This window comes from Mobula birostris, chromosome 27 (genome assembly GCF_030028105.1).
Source record: "Mobula birostris isolate sMobBir1 chromosome 27, sMobBir1.hap1, whole genome shotgun sequence".
Taxonomy (NCBI): Eukaryota; Metazoa; Chordata; class Chondrichthyes; order Myliobatiformes; family Myliobatidae; genus Mobula; species Mobula birostris.
In genome coordinates, this window is record NC_092396.1 from 25,062,547 (window position 1) to 25,077,658 (window position 15,112).

Here is a 15,112-nt window from a genome sequence, read left to right on the forward strand (position 1 = left end):
AGGAAGCCGCTGGTCACATTAAATTCAAAAATAAAACTGCACACATGAGCACAGATGCCTTTGCGTATTGGGAGTTTAGATACAAGACCAAGTTAAGCCAGTAGGTTATAATCAGACCATTTTAAAACTTTACAAGATGAACTCAAGATACTTTCATTCTTTCCTGCCATAAAACTATTTAGAAGGTCCACAGTGGGCAGAATTATCAACAGTTCCATTACAATAAGATAAGGAAAGTCATTGCACACCGTTTTTGTAGATTTCCTGGAACTCATGCAGTGGCTTCTCCCAAGTTTTCAAACGAGCAAAGCTATAAAGATCTATTTCAGATTACTCACCTTGGAAAACACCGGAGTTGTTAGACTCAAAATACTGTGCAGGTGAAATGGTGGTGATGGCATCCATTGGGAGAAAGGGGAAAGCCAATTATTATAATAGCAAGGGAGGAAACCTTTCAGCACATACGCATGCTGAATACAGTAGATTCCAGTTAATTGGGCTATCTGTTAATCGGGGCCACCGCTTATCTGGGACAACTCTTAAAGAACAAATAAAAATCTAAAAAAATAGGCAGAATTCCCTTCGTTATTTGGGACTATGCTGCTTAATTGGGTTGGGGCAAGAGACTGTCACTGAACATTTTCTAACTAACATCAGTCACGTGCACATCATGTGGTCATTAGACAATACGTGCTTAGTACAAACAGTTTTTAAATAGCAACACTTGCGTGCTTGAGTTCAAAAAGCAGGGATTTTTGTCACTGATAGTCGGCAAGTAATAAACAGTAAAACAATTAAAAACTATTTTGCTCTCTGTGGTTTCAAGCATTCAGGCTTGAAGATGCCAGAAGTGGCTGGGAATGAAAAATGAAATGATTTCACTACTTCAACAATTTAGGAACTACAAAGAACTTGAAAGATACTTGAAAGTATCTTGAATGTAACAATTAAAATTAAGATTTGGAAGATGCAACATTTTTTGAAAGCAGTCAGCTATCTGCACGAGGTGTCTGCGCTGATTTTGTTCATTTAGTCAATCAAAAGAACACATCAGTGTGCACTGAATTAATTCCTCCGTCAATAACTATTAGGAATTAATATAGGTTTATAGTGATTTTGGTAGTGTTCTAATTTACATCATTAAATAGTAATTTGTCTTTTTTAATACCTTTGCAACTATTTCTATGAAACTTCAACTAGTTGGGGCAACCACTTTATTGGGCCAAAATGTACTGGCCCCAATGTCCCAATTAATTGGAATCCATTGTATTTATATCTTGGAGCAGACCAAACAGAGAACCTGAAACTAACAAAATATTGCTGTGTAAACTATGTATAGTTTGTTACTATATAGAAAACTCTCCTAGGTACACTTTGAATCCTAACTCTCTTCTGCCCAGTTTCTCTGAGATGCTCATGATCGTTCACAAACAGAGGAACAATACTTCATTATTCCTTCTTTTTGCATAATTTATTTTGAAATTTATAGTAAGCTTGTATCTTAGGACTGTACTGTAAAAGTGATAATAAATTTGAATCTGATTAGACTGTTGGGCTTTGTTTTGATTCATTGGCTGTGGCATTACATTGTCAAAGGCAACAATTATACAAGTACCCAAGAAGAGCAGTGTCAGCTGCCTCACCAACCATTATCCAGTAGCAATCACATCTATAGTGATGAAGTGCTTTGAGAGTTTGGTTATGGCTAGAAGCATCTCCTACCTACATTTGCTTATAGCCAAAATAGGCCTATAGCAGATGCGATCTCACTGACTCTCCACACAGCCTTGGATTACCTGGACAACACAAGTACCCACGTCTGGATGCTATTTATTGATTACAGCTCAGCTTTTAACACAATCATTCCTACAATTCTGATTGAAAAGCTCCAGAACCTCAGCCTCTGTACCTTCCTCTGCAACTGGACTCTCGACTTCCAAACCAGAAGATCATTATCAATGTGGATTGGAAATAACATCTCCACCTCGCTGACAGTCAACACTGGCACACCTCAGGGATGTGTGTTTAGCCCACTGCTCTACTCTCTCTACACCCATGACTGTGTAGCAAGGCACAGCTCAAATGCCATCCATAAATTTGCTTATGATATAACCATTATTGGCAGAATCTCAGATGGAGATGAGAGGATGTACAGGAGTGAGATATACCAGCTAGTGTCGCAGCATCAATCTTGCACTCAATGTAAGACCAAAAAAACTGATTGTGGACTTCAGAAAGTCGTAAGACAAGGGAACACACACCAGTCATCATAGAGGGATCAGAAGTGGAAAAAGTGAGCAATTTCAAGTTCCCGGGTGTCAATATCTCTGAGGACCGAACCTGGACCCAATATATCGATGTAGCTATAAAGAAAGCAAGATAGCAGCTATATTACACTAGGAGGTTGAGGAGATTTGGTATGGCATCAAAAACACTTGCAAATTTCTACAGATGTACCGTGGAGAGTATTCTAACTGGCATCACCACCATCTGGTATGGGGTGTTGGGGGAGGAGGGCTACTGCACAGGATCAAAGTAAGCTGTAGAGTTGAAAAATTAGCCAGCTCCATCATAGGCACTAGCCTTTGTTGAATCTAGGCAATCTTCAAGGAGCGGTGCCTCAGAAAGGAGGCATCCATCATTAAGGACCCCCATCACCCAGACCATGCCCTCTTGTCATTGTTACCATCAGGAAGGAGGTACAGAAACCTGAAGGCACACACTCAACTATTCAGAAGCAGCATCTGCTTCCAATTTCTAAATGAACATTGAACTCATAAATACTACCTCACTACTTTTTTTTTTGCTTATATAACTACTTATATAACTATTATATATAACCACCTGATGACATCTGCTCCTGGCTGAAGGCTACAGTTACCTTATAAGGTAACTGGAGAATGCACCCTAACAGGTGTTTGTAACAAGTAACCGTAAATCACAGGTTTTCTTTTTTTCTATTATCATGTATTGCATTGTACTGCTACCTCAAAGTTAACAAATTTCACGACATATGCTGGTGATATTAAACCTGATTCAAGCCTTCTTGGGATCATTTATCATATATAAAGTCTACATCTCTCTCCAAAACTCAGTAATTAATTTAACAGATTGATACCACATCCTGGCCTGACAATCCAGAAAGACAAGCTCCAATCCTAACCAAGAAACTTGGGAATTTAAAAGGTACTCAAGTAAAATCGGGTATTTAAGAAGCATAGACTCAATTGTCTTTGAACTACAAGATTTAACTAAAAACCCATCCAGTTCATTAATGTTCTTCAGGGAAGAGGATTTGCCATCCCTACCTCATGCAAATTCACCACTGTGATTAACTTTCTTTCTGACTCCTCAGTTCAGAGGCCACTGGGAATTGAAAATATGTCAACTCTATCTAACAACACTCACATGTCAAAAACATACAAGTATACACCACAATGTTCCTTTAGGAGCAAAATATTATCACCATAATGCTTTGTGGCACAATTGTACCGGTCTGGCATCCCAAGGCATTATGCAGACACACCACCTCTCCCAGAAGTTCCGGGAGTCTCCCACATATTGATAGCGGCTCCCTGATGCCCGGAAATTATATACAGTATCCCGGAAATTGATTTTTTTTTGAGAGGGAGAGGGAGATCGAGATCGAGCATCCTGATTGGTCTCTCTTTGTGCTGAGTAGACCTATCAGTTTTCTCCATGTAACACACATCAAAGTTGCTGGTGAACGCAGCAGGCCAGGCAGCATCTCTAGGAAGATGTACCTCTTCCTAGAGATGCTGCCTGGCCTGCTGCGTTCACCAGCAACTTTGATGTGTGCTGCTTGAATTTCCAGCATCTGCAGTATTCCTGTTGTTTGAGTTTTCTCCGTTTGTGGGCTTTACAGTCGACTTCAAAATTAAAATGACAATGTTGCTCGCTGCGCTGTTTGCAATAGTGACTTTCCTATTACCCATGGTGGGTTAAAATGTAAAAGACATATTGTGGTGAGTTTAACAGGTGTCATTCGTTCATTAGCATAGCTAACGTTACTTAAACTAGCTGGCTGGCTGCTAAGGAGCTACTCTATTGATGTCCTACGTGATGAGGCCAAACTCCCTGTAGACTTGCTTAAAGTTGTAATAGAATAAACATGATAATATAAGTACATATTTTAATGTCACATTTGCTGCATATACCCAACTTAGTTTACAGATTAGACAAAATCACTAAACAAAGTATTAGAGGGTCAACTGAGGGGGAGGATATGGGGTTGCGGGAGGCGGGGGTACTACCTCCCTGAAATGAGTTTTTGCAGGGTGGGATGTCTGCATTATGGTACATAAACAGCAGCAACATAACCTCATAGAGCAGTACAGTACAGGAATAGGTCTTTTAGTAATTAAACGCCTGACTGAACAATCTATTTTGCATACACAATGTCCATACCTCTCCGTTTCTTGCATAACACCACTATCATTTGCCTCCATCAACAACCCTGGCAATGCATCCCCGCCGTCTTTTACTGTGTGAAACAAAGAAACTTACCCCGGACATTTCTTTTGAATTTACCTCACTTTAAGTACCTGCCCTCCAGTATTAGACATTTCACCCCCGATGAAAATACATCGGCTGCCCACTCTGACGGATTTCCACAGCCTCCGTCTCCCCATCTCCATGACCTTCACACCGCGGCACCGAGCAGCTCGTAGGCCGGCCGGACCCAGGGGAGCGGCCACTCAGCCTCGCCACCATTCGGGCAACCGCGACAGCTACCTCGTAAAACATCCCGGCGAGGTCGCACCCCCAAAGAGCCCGGGTCTCACCTGCAGACAGGCCGTCCGCCACCACAACCAGACTCCGCTCCGGCCCAGACACCACGCCGCCATCTTCTGAGGAAACTCGGGTAGTGCCGGAAGCACCGTCGGAGATAGCAGATAAAGCCCGGCGGAACGCCTCAATTATCGGTGAAAACCCTACGAAACCGTTCTAAACTGCCTCGGATATTGGTCGAAACCCAACGGGATGCTGTGTGGAGCCGCCCCGGAAGAATTTAGTTAGCAGGGGCTGCTGACGCTCGCCTTATGTAATGCTTGCACACCACAGTTGTTTATCTCGATGATTTGGAGCCTTTTTTTTTAATGGCTCTGGTACAAAACTCTTTTTCGTCTACTATTTCTGGCAGTTTAGATGCATCTAGGCGTATTACTGCCCTCCGCAGGATGTATAATTAATTATAATACTGTATTCCGCTTGCAAATGCTGTGTGTGCTCAATAGATAGCCATGGCGCAGAGAGTTTTTCTCCCCAAATTTTGTCACGTGGTTCCCAAGTAATTGCATTGCCTCAATCACATTAATTTCATCTGAATCATTTGTAAAACTGAACGCTTCTTGTTCGAGAATATTCATTATCGCATGCTTAACATTTAAAAATTGCTGTTTTCCCAGTCTATCTGCTGTTTCCAAGTTTTCCTTTTCTTGAGTCAAAGCCTGTAGTTGTTTACCAGACATCCCACCCTGCAAAAAACTCATTTCAGGGAGGTAGCACCCCCCCCCCACCCCCCGGTCGACCTCCAAGGGTGTATGTAATACTTTGTTTAGTGATTTTGTCTAATCTGTAAACCAAGTTGGGTATATGCAGCAAATGTGACATTAAAATATGTACTTATATTATCATGTTTATTCTATTAGAACTTTAAGCAAGTCTACAGGGAGTTTGGCCTCATCACGTAGGACATCAATAGCATAGCTGCTTAGCAGCTAGCTTAAATAACGTTAGCTATGCTGTAATGACACCTGTTAAACTCAGCTCAACATGTCTTTTACATTTTAACCCACCATGGTCAATAGAAAAGTCACTGTTGCAAACAGCGCAGCGAGCAACGCTGTCATTATTTTTGCGGTCGACTGTAAAGCCCGCCCACAGAGAGAACTGATAGGTCTACTTAGCAGAGGTCCCCAACATTTTTTTGCACCGCAGACCGGTTTAATATTGACAATATTCTTGCGGACCGGCCGACCCCGGGGGGGGGGGGGGTGTTCATTACGACCGGAATATAGGTGATAAGACAATAACATCATAACGTTTTAAGTAACGTTTGGATATTAAGCACACAGCGCATATTTTTCCCGTATGAACATATAAGATCATTGCAACACACCAATATCGGTGAATCAGTGGGAGCCTTGGGCTTGTTTTCCTGCAACGAGACGGTCCCATCGAAGGGTGACGGGAGACAGCGATACTCGAAGGGGGTTCCTTATGTCCAGTTTATTCCGCAATTTAGTTTTCGTTGCATTCATTGCAGAAAACTCCACTTCGCAGCGATATGATGTTGGAAATGGAAGCAACGTTTTCAGTGCTTTCGTGGCTATCTCAGGATATTTAGCCTTGACTTTGATCTAGAATGCTGGCAGAGATGTTAATGTCAAACATACTTTTCAGCCCGCCATCATTTACAAGCTCGAGGAGTTGATCTTTATCCCGCGCTGACACGGATGACGCGTGGTTAATGACCTCGCGCGCGTTCAAGTTCAACAGTGCGTGACAGGGAATGAGGAAAGGTGCAGCTGACTCATATCGCCAAATCATATTGTTTCCTCACGGCCCGGTGGTTGGGGACCACTCTTAGCACGAAGAGAGACCAATCAGGATGCTCGCTCTCCCTCTCCCTCGCCCTCTCAAAAAAATCTATTTCCGGGATATTGTATATAATTTCCGGGCGTCATATCATATCGATATGCGGGAGACTCGTGGATCTTCCGGGAGAGGTGGGATGTCTGGTTTACTGAAATCTTGAAGTCCTTCTTCATTTGTTTCCATGTTTTCCTTTAATAATCCGAATGTAGATAATTCGCTTTGCCACAAATTTCTTTTTCCTTTTGTAACTTTGGAATAAGTTCCTCTATTTTTTAATCTGTTTTCCATGTCACTGAATTTTTGACAAGCAGCATCTTTTTTTCGGAACCCATCTCCTTTAAATGCAGTACTGTTTCATCCAATCTCTTTCCAACTCACAGTTGTCCTTATTGAGTACTTCTATTTGTTGATGGAATTCTGCACATTTACCCCAGGTTTCAACCATGTTTCTTGTACAAATAAAATCTGAGGTTTTTCCTTAAGTTCTGATACATATTTTGTAAATTCTTGACCACTTGCGATAAGACTCCCTGCATTCCATTGTAATATGTATATATTCTGCCATTACTATCCCACCTCTCCTGCCTGTGAACTGTTTGATCCCCCAATCAGCGTTTCTTTGACTGCTTCCCACCTAAGCCCTGTAATACCAACCACGACGAAATCTGCAGATCCCGGAATTTCAAGCAACACACATCAAAGTAGCTGGTGAACGCAGCAGGCCAGGCAGCATCTCTAGGAAGGGGTACAGTCGACGTTTCGGGCCAAGACCCTTCGTTAGGACTAACTGAAAGAAGAGCTAGTAAGAGATTTGAAAGTGGGAGGGGGAGGGGGAGATCCAAAATGATAGGAGAAGACAGGAGCGGGAGGGATGGAGCCAAGAGCTGGACAGTTGATTGGCAAAAGGGATATAAGAGGATCATGGGACTGCAGGCCTAGGGAGAAAGAAAAGGGGGAGGGGGGGAAAAGCCCAGAGGATGGGCAAGGGGTATAGTGAGGGGGACAGAGGGAGAAAAAGGAGAGAGAGAAAAAGAATGTGTGTATATAAATAAATAATGGATGGGGTACGAGGGGGAGGTGGGGCATTAGCGGAAGTTTCAGAAGTCAATGTTCATGCCATCAGGTTGGATGCTACCCAGACGGAATATAAGGTGTTGTTCCTCCAACCTGAGTGTGGCTTCATCTTTACAGTAGAGCAGGCCGTGGATAGACATATCAGAATGGGAATGGGATGTGGAATTAAAACATGTGGTCACTGGGAGATCATGCTTTCTCTGGTGGACAGAGCGTAGGTGTTCAGCGAGACGATCTCCCAGTCTGCGTCGGGTCTCACCAATATATAGAAGGTCGCATTGGGAGCACTGGACGCAGTATATCACCCCAGCCGACACACTGGTGAAGTGTTGCCTTACCTGGAAGGACTGTCTAGGGCCCTGAATGGTAGTGAGGGAGGAAGTGTAAGGGCATGTGTAACACTTGTTCCGCTTACAAGGATAAGTGCCGGGAGGGAGATCGATGGGGAGGGATGGGGGGACAAATGGACAAGGGAGTCACATAGGGAGCGATCCCTGCAGAAAGCAGGGGGGTGGAGGGAAAGATGTGCTTAGTGGTTGGATCCCGTTGGAGGTGGAGGAAGTAACGGAGAATTATATGTTGGACCTGGAGGCTGGTAGGGTGGTAGGTGAGGACAAGGGGAACCCTATCCCTAGTGGGGTGGTGGGAAGATGGAGTGAGAGCAGATGTGCATGAAATGGGGGAGATGCATTTGAGAGCAGAGTTGATGGTGGAGGAAGGAAGGAGGACATCTCCCTCGTCCTGGAATGAAAAGCCTCATCCTGAGAGCAGATGCGGCAGAGGCGGAGGAATTGCGAGAGGGGGATGGCGTTTTTGCAAGAGACGGTGAGAAGAGGAATAGTCCAGATAGCTGTGAGAGTCAGTAGGCTTATAGTGGACATCAGTAGATAAGCTGTCTCCAGAGATAGAGACAGAAAGATCTAGAAAGGGGAGGGAGGTGTCGGAAATGGACCAGGTAAACTTGAGGACAGGGTGAAAGTTGGAGGCAAAGTTGATGAAGTCAACGAGCTCAGCATGCGTGCAGGAAGAAGTGCAAATGCAGTCATCGATGTAGCGAAGGAAAAGTAGGGGACAGGTGCCAGAAAGGTTTGGAACATAGATTGTTCCTACAAAGCCAACAAAAAGGCAGGCATAGCTAGGACCCATACGGGTGCCCATAGCTACACCTTTAGTTTGGAGGAAGTGGGAGGAGCCAAAGGAGAAATTATTAAGAGTAAGGACTAATTCCGCTAGATGGAGCAGAGTGGTGGTAAAGGGGAACTGGTTAGGTCTGGAATCCAAAAAGAAGTGGGGAGCTTTGAGACCTTCCTGATGGGGGATGGAAGTATATAGGGACTGGACATCCATGGTGAAAATAAAGCGGTGGGGGCCAGGGAACTTAAAATCATCGAAAAGTTTCAGAGCGTGAGAAATGTCATGATATTTTTCTGCAGACTTGACGATAATTTTAATTTTTTCGGTTCTTTTGTCTGTGCTGAACAGTTAATTGCATCTACCATAAACAGTACGAAATCCTTCTTACTCATTATTAGTGTATCCTTATTTATCATATTACAGCCCTCACAGTTCACCGGTTTATTATTCCCTGTATTTGTTTGCTTGATAGCCTTCTCCTTTTCAGGAAATGCTTTCACTGTCTCTGCGTAACTGATCCCTTGAGGTACTTTTACATATTGTAACTCAGCTTCTTTCTTGCTATTAATGCACCCTCGATAAGCTGCATTGTGTTCCTTGCCACAATCGCAGCATTTCAGCCTAGCTCCTGCCTCACATTTCCCGTATTCATGTTCTCCAGACCGCCGCAATATGCCCAAAGTTCTGACATTTAAAGCATCTTAAAGGCAGTGGTATATATATTCTGACCTCATAACACATATACCCTAAATAAACTTTAGTCGGCAATCTCTCTTCATCGAAGTTAATCATAACTGATAAACTATCACACTTTTTTCTGTTTCTTGTAGCTTTCAAACGTTTGGCCTCAATAATTTTTGCTCCTTTTATGTTCTGTTTAATATCATCCATAGTAACTTCTGTTGGTATCCCCGAAATAACTCCTCTAGTCCACTTTCTAGTGTTGGGTATTGAGCACTGTACTTTTTTGCCGTCTACTTTATTTAATCTTGTCACTTTTCCTTGCTGAGCACTATCCCGACAAATCATTAATAGGGATCTATTTCATAAAATCTTTGCTCTTTTGACTTTGCCTATTAGTTTGTTGATTATCTTTATAATTGCTTTAATCTCACCTTCTTTCCGTTGTTTTGCTATCCTATTTTGTTTGTCCCCTGACTCCTCAGCGTTTGACATCTCATACCTCTGTTTTCTTTTCTTACTCTTTCCACTCCATTCCTCTTTCCCGCCAACCTCCATCTCCAACTCACTTCCACTGTCGGTCGACCAGCAGTTCATCCTGCAGCATACTTCCTTTATCAACACGGCAGTTGTGACCTCCGTGCTCTTTCCTCACCAGCAGTTCCTTCTTCCAGTTCAGCGGTTCTCGGTGCAAAACTCTAAAGTAAGACGACTCTTAAATACGCACGGGAAAATCACAAACACGAGAAAATCTGCAGATGCTGGAAATCCAAAGCGACACGCACACACACACAAAATGCTGGAGGAACTCAGCAGTCCAGGCAGCATCTATGGGAAAGAGCAAACAGTTGACGTTTTGGGCCGACACCCTTCTTCAGTCTTGAGCTCTTCCAGCATTCTCAGTGTGTTGCGTTGCGTACTGAAACATAGTCAGTTACTACCTCAAATTAATTTTGTATGAGATGATCTGTCTGGATGTACAGGACTCTTGTATCTCGGTATATGTGAAAATCATAAACCAAAACCAAGGAGAAACAGCTCCAGGACCTTTCATCAAAATTGGAAAATATTTTTAAAAAATTATTTTCATAGGCGCTGGTTCAAAGAATGCTTTAATGGGTGATGATATGATTTGGAGTTGGTTCAGAGGCACAACGAAATGATTATCTTGCAATACTGTTCATTCAGATCAATTCACTATGCAGAACATTGAGATTGTTCAAGGTAAAACAATAACAATGCAGAATGAAGTGTAACAGCTACAGAGAAAGTGCAATGCATAGAACCATGGAACACTACAGATTAGAACCGGCCATTCGGCCCTTCTAATCTGTGCCGAAACTTTATTCCGCTAGTCCCATTGACCTGCACACAGTCCATAACCCTCTAGACCTCTCCCATCCGTGTATCTATCCAATTTGTTCTTAAAACTTAAGAGTGAACCTGCATTTACGTCAGATGGCAGCTCGTTCCACACTCCCACCACTCTCTAAGTGAAGAATTTCCCCCTACTGTTCCCCCTAAATCTTTCCCCTTTTACCCTAAAGCCATGTCCTCTCGTTTATCTCTCCTAATCTAAGTGGAAAGACCCTACTCGCATTTACTCTGTCTATACCCCTCATTATTTTGTAAACCTCTATCAAATCTCCTCTCATTCTTCTAAAAATCCGTTAGTCTTGCGAGACCATGGATCTGCGCCTGGAAAGTCTCCAGGGCACAGGCCTGGGCAAGGTTGTATGGAAGACCAGCAGTTGCCCATGCTGCAAGTCTCCCCTCTCCACGACACCAATGTGGAGAGGGCATTAGGACCCATACAGCTTGGCACCGGTGTCGTCGCAGAGTGTGTGTGATTAAGTGCTTTGCTCAAGGACACAACACATGTTGCCTTGGCTGGAGCTCAAACTCACGACCTTCAGGTTGCTAGTCCAATGCCCTAACCACTTGGCTACGTGCCCATTCTTCTACACTGCAAGGAATAAAGTCTTAACGTGTTCAATCTTTCCCTGTAACTCAACTCCTGAAGACCCGGCAACATCCTACTAAACCTTCTCTGCACAATTTCAATCTTATTGATATCCCTCTTGTAGTTAGGTGACCAGAACTGAACACAATATTCCAAATTTGGTCTCACCAATGTCTTATACAACCTCGCCATAACATCCCAACTCCTATACTCAATACTTTATACTTTGTACTTTGATTTCTGCAACTTGCTTTGATCCTGTGCAGTAGCCCCGTGCTCCCTCCCTCCAAACCAGACAGTGATGCAGCGAGTCAGAATGCTCTCCAAGGTACATTTGTAGAAGTTTGAGTGTTTTAGTTGACAAACCAAATCTCCTCAAACTCCTAATGAAATATAGCTGCTGTCTTCCCTTTTCTATAGCTGCATCATTATGTTGCGTCCAGGTTAGGTCTTCAGGGATATTGACACCCAGGAACTTGCTCACTTTCTCCACTTCTGATCCCTGTATGAGGATTGGTTTGTGTTCCCTTGTCCTACCCTCCCTGAAGTCCACAATCAGCTCTTTGGTCTTACTGATGTTGAGAGCAAGGTTGTTGCTGTGACACTACTCAACTAACTGGTATATCTCGCTCCTGAACGCCCTCTCATCACCATCTGAAATTCTGTCAATAATGGTTGTATCATGAAATAGTAAATTTATAGATGCTTTTTGAGCTATACCGAGCCACACAATCATGGAGCCAGAGAGAGTAGAGCAGTGGGCTAAGCACACATCCCTGTGGAGTGCCAGTGTTGACTGACAGCGAGGTGGAAACATTATTTCTGATCCTCGCTGATTGTTATCTTCCAGTTAGGAAGTCGAGGATCCAGTTGCAGAGGAGGTGCAGAGGCCCAGATTCTGTAGCTTTTTGATCAGAACTGTAGGAATGATGGTGTTAAATGCTAAGCTATAGACAGTAAACAGCACCCTGACATAAGTATTTGCATTGTCCAGGTGATCCAGGGCCATGTGGAGGGCCGCTGGGATTGTGTCTGCTGTAGGCCTATTGTAGCAATAGGCAAATTGCAGTGGGTTCAGGCCCTTGCTGAGGCAGGAGTGGGTTCTAGCCACGACCAACCTCTCAAAGCATTTCGTCATGGTAGATGTGAAAGCTACTGGATGATAGTGGTTCAGCCTGCTCACCCTACTCTTCTTAGCACTGGTATAATTTTCGCCCTTTTGAAGCAGGTGGGAACTTCCAACTGCAGCAGTAAGGGACTGAAAATGTCTTTGAATACTCCTGCCCGTTGGTTGGCACAAGTCTTCAGAGCCTTACCAGATACTCTTGCTGCCTTGCGAGGGTTCACTCTCTCGAAAAACAGCCTGACGTCAGCCTCCGAGGCAGAGATCACAGGGTCATTGGATGCAGCAGGGATACTCATAGCTGTGGTTTTATTCTCGCCTTTCAAAGCAGCCATAAAAAGCGTTGAGCTCATCTGGTAGTGAAGCATTGCTGCCATTCATGATGCTCGGTTCTGCTGTGCAGGAAGTAAAGTCCTGCAAACCCTGCCAGAGTTGACGTATATCCGATGTCGCTGCCAACCTCTCCCAGAATTGTTTCTTGGCTCTTGAAATAGACCTCCATAAGTCATACCTGGTTTTCTTGTACGGACCTGGATTGCCAGACTTAAAATGCCACAGATCTGGCCCCAAGCAACCTCCTGGTTCATCCACAGATCTTGGTTTGGGAATGTACGGTAACCTTCATAGGCATGCACTCATCCACATCCCACCACCCTTCCATAATTTCCAAATAACATCAGAATCAAATCAAATTCATTAATTTAAAATAATTCACATGAAATAATTAACCGTTGTCAATTGAAGGATTTTTATTCTGTAAAATAAAGTGTAAGGGGGTTTCGATTTTTATGTTACTGCGGAGGCTAATTGAAATGGCGTCTTTGTTATGTTAATCTGGGGAATGCGGCTTTGTTGTCTTAAACGCTGAGAAAGTTTGCGCTAGCAGCTTGTTGTGCTTTAGAGGGTGATAAGAAATACGTTATTAACCAATTGGGTTGGTTGTTATGGTTTTGGTGTATTTGAAGATACTGTTTGCGAGGGGGTTTTGGGGGCAGAAGGCGGGAGAGCGAGACAGAGGATGGACGAGGTGCTGTGATGTCCGCTAACGGGGTCGGACCCCGAGCGGGACGCTTGGCAAGGAGACGGAGACGGATTCGTGTGGAGCGTCTGGTCGACCACCGTTGTTAGTCCCAGGCAGCCGGTCGAGGTGGTCCGAGGGGGTCACAGGGTGAAGAAGAAGGTCCTTGAGCTCCAATGGTTTTTTTGTGCACGAAGAGATTGAACTTTGATAAGTGTGGCACCTTTTATTTTCCTTTTATATTTTATTGTCTTTTAATTATATAGTTCCATTAATATCTATAAACTGTATATCATTTAATTGCATCTGGTGTATTGTCTGTTATTTGGGCGGGGTGGGGTACCTCACACAGCATCCAAACAAACTATTATCCAGTTTGGCGGGGCCGAGGCTGTTTCCCTAGACGACAGCGAGCCGAGCGACCCTGAGGGTGGCTGGGGGGGGGGGGGGCTACAAAAGTTTAAGTAAAAATCACAGATCATCTACATAACTAACCATGATTATTTATCAGAAGAGGCAGCCACAAATGGCATAAAACTGAAGGGGTACTCAGTGGGAAGTCTAGGGAGGTCAGACTCATCTGTATTTAACCTTCTGTTCATTCTGTGGCCCCACGTTGCAGGGCACGGGCAAATATACAAAATGCTGACACACAGACATGCAGTGAGCTAAGTTCTCTATTGAACCGCTGGTGATCTGCCTGAATTCAGTGTCTCGCTTGCCTTCTGCCATAACGTATCACTCATGAAGAAGGGTTTAAGGGGGACTAGAGTTCTCCTCTGCCAAACAGAAGTGGACACCCTCCTCAGCTGGCCTGTACAATTAAATCACAGATTCTTACACTGACAGGCTCCACCCCAACCCCTCCCAAAAATAACTATCTGTTTTTTCTCCAGTGTAAGTAGGTTTTCAATTACACCACTGAACTATGTTGTGTTATTTCTAAGCAACTAATATTGAGAAATATCTGAAATCTTTATTGCAGTTAGGCAATAAAGTGCAAGATCATAACAATGTAATTTATGAGATGAATCATTGTACTATATATGCTGTGCTCATGACAGAGAAGCCAGGATGGTTCGTTGCCTCCCGGGTGCCAGGGTCAAGGATGTCTCTGATCGATTGCATGACATTCTGAAGTGGGAGGGTGACCAGCCAGATGTCGTGGTGCATATCGGTACCAATGACATAGCAAGGAAGAGTGAGGAGGTCCTGGAGAGTGAGTATAGAGAGCTTGGTAGGAAGTTGAAAAGAAGGACCTCAAGGGTGGTAATCTCAGGATTGCTACCTGTGCTACATGCCAGTGAGGGTAAGAATAGGATGCTCTGGAGGATGAACAAGTGGCTGAGGAACTGGTGTAGGGGGCAGGGTTTCAGATTTCAGGATCATTGGGACCTCTTCTGGGGCAGGTGGGACCTGTACAAGAGAGACGGGTTACACTTGAACTACAGGGGGACCAATACCCTTTCAGGGAGGTTTGTTAGTGCTGTTGGGGAGG

At 43.9% G+C, this 15,112-nt stretch overlaps 1 protein-coding gene across 1 annotated transcript in view; it reads right to left on the reverse strand.

Moving 5' to 3' along the window:
- Window positions 1-5,296, reverse strand: part of sdhb (succinate dehydrogenase complex, subunit B, iron sulfur (Ip)) — a 36,457-nt gene extending 31,161 nt beyond the window's left edge. Inside the window, exon 1 of the mRNA XM_072244940.1 lies at window positions 4,806-5,296. Within this exon, the coding sequence (XP_072101041.1) occupies window positions 4,806-4,868 (63 nt within the window). The 5' untranslated portion in view covers window positions 4,869-5,296. The remainder of the gene's footprint in view (window positions 1-4,805) is intronic.
- Between the last annotated feature and the right edge of the window lie 9,816 nt (window positions 5,297-15,112).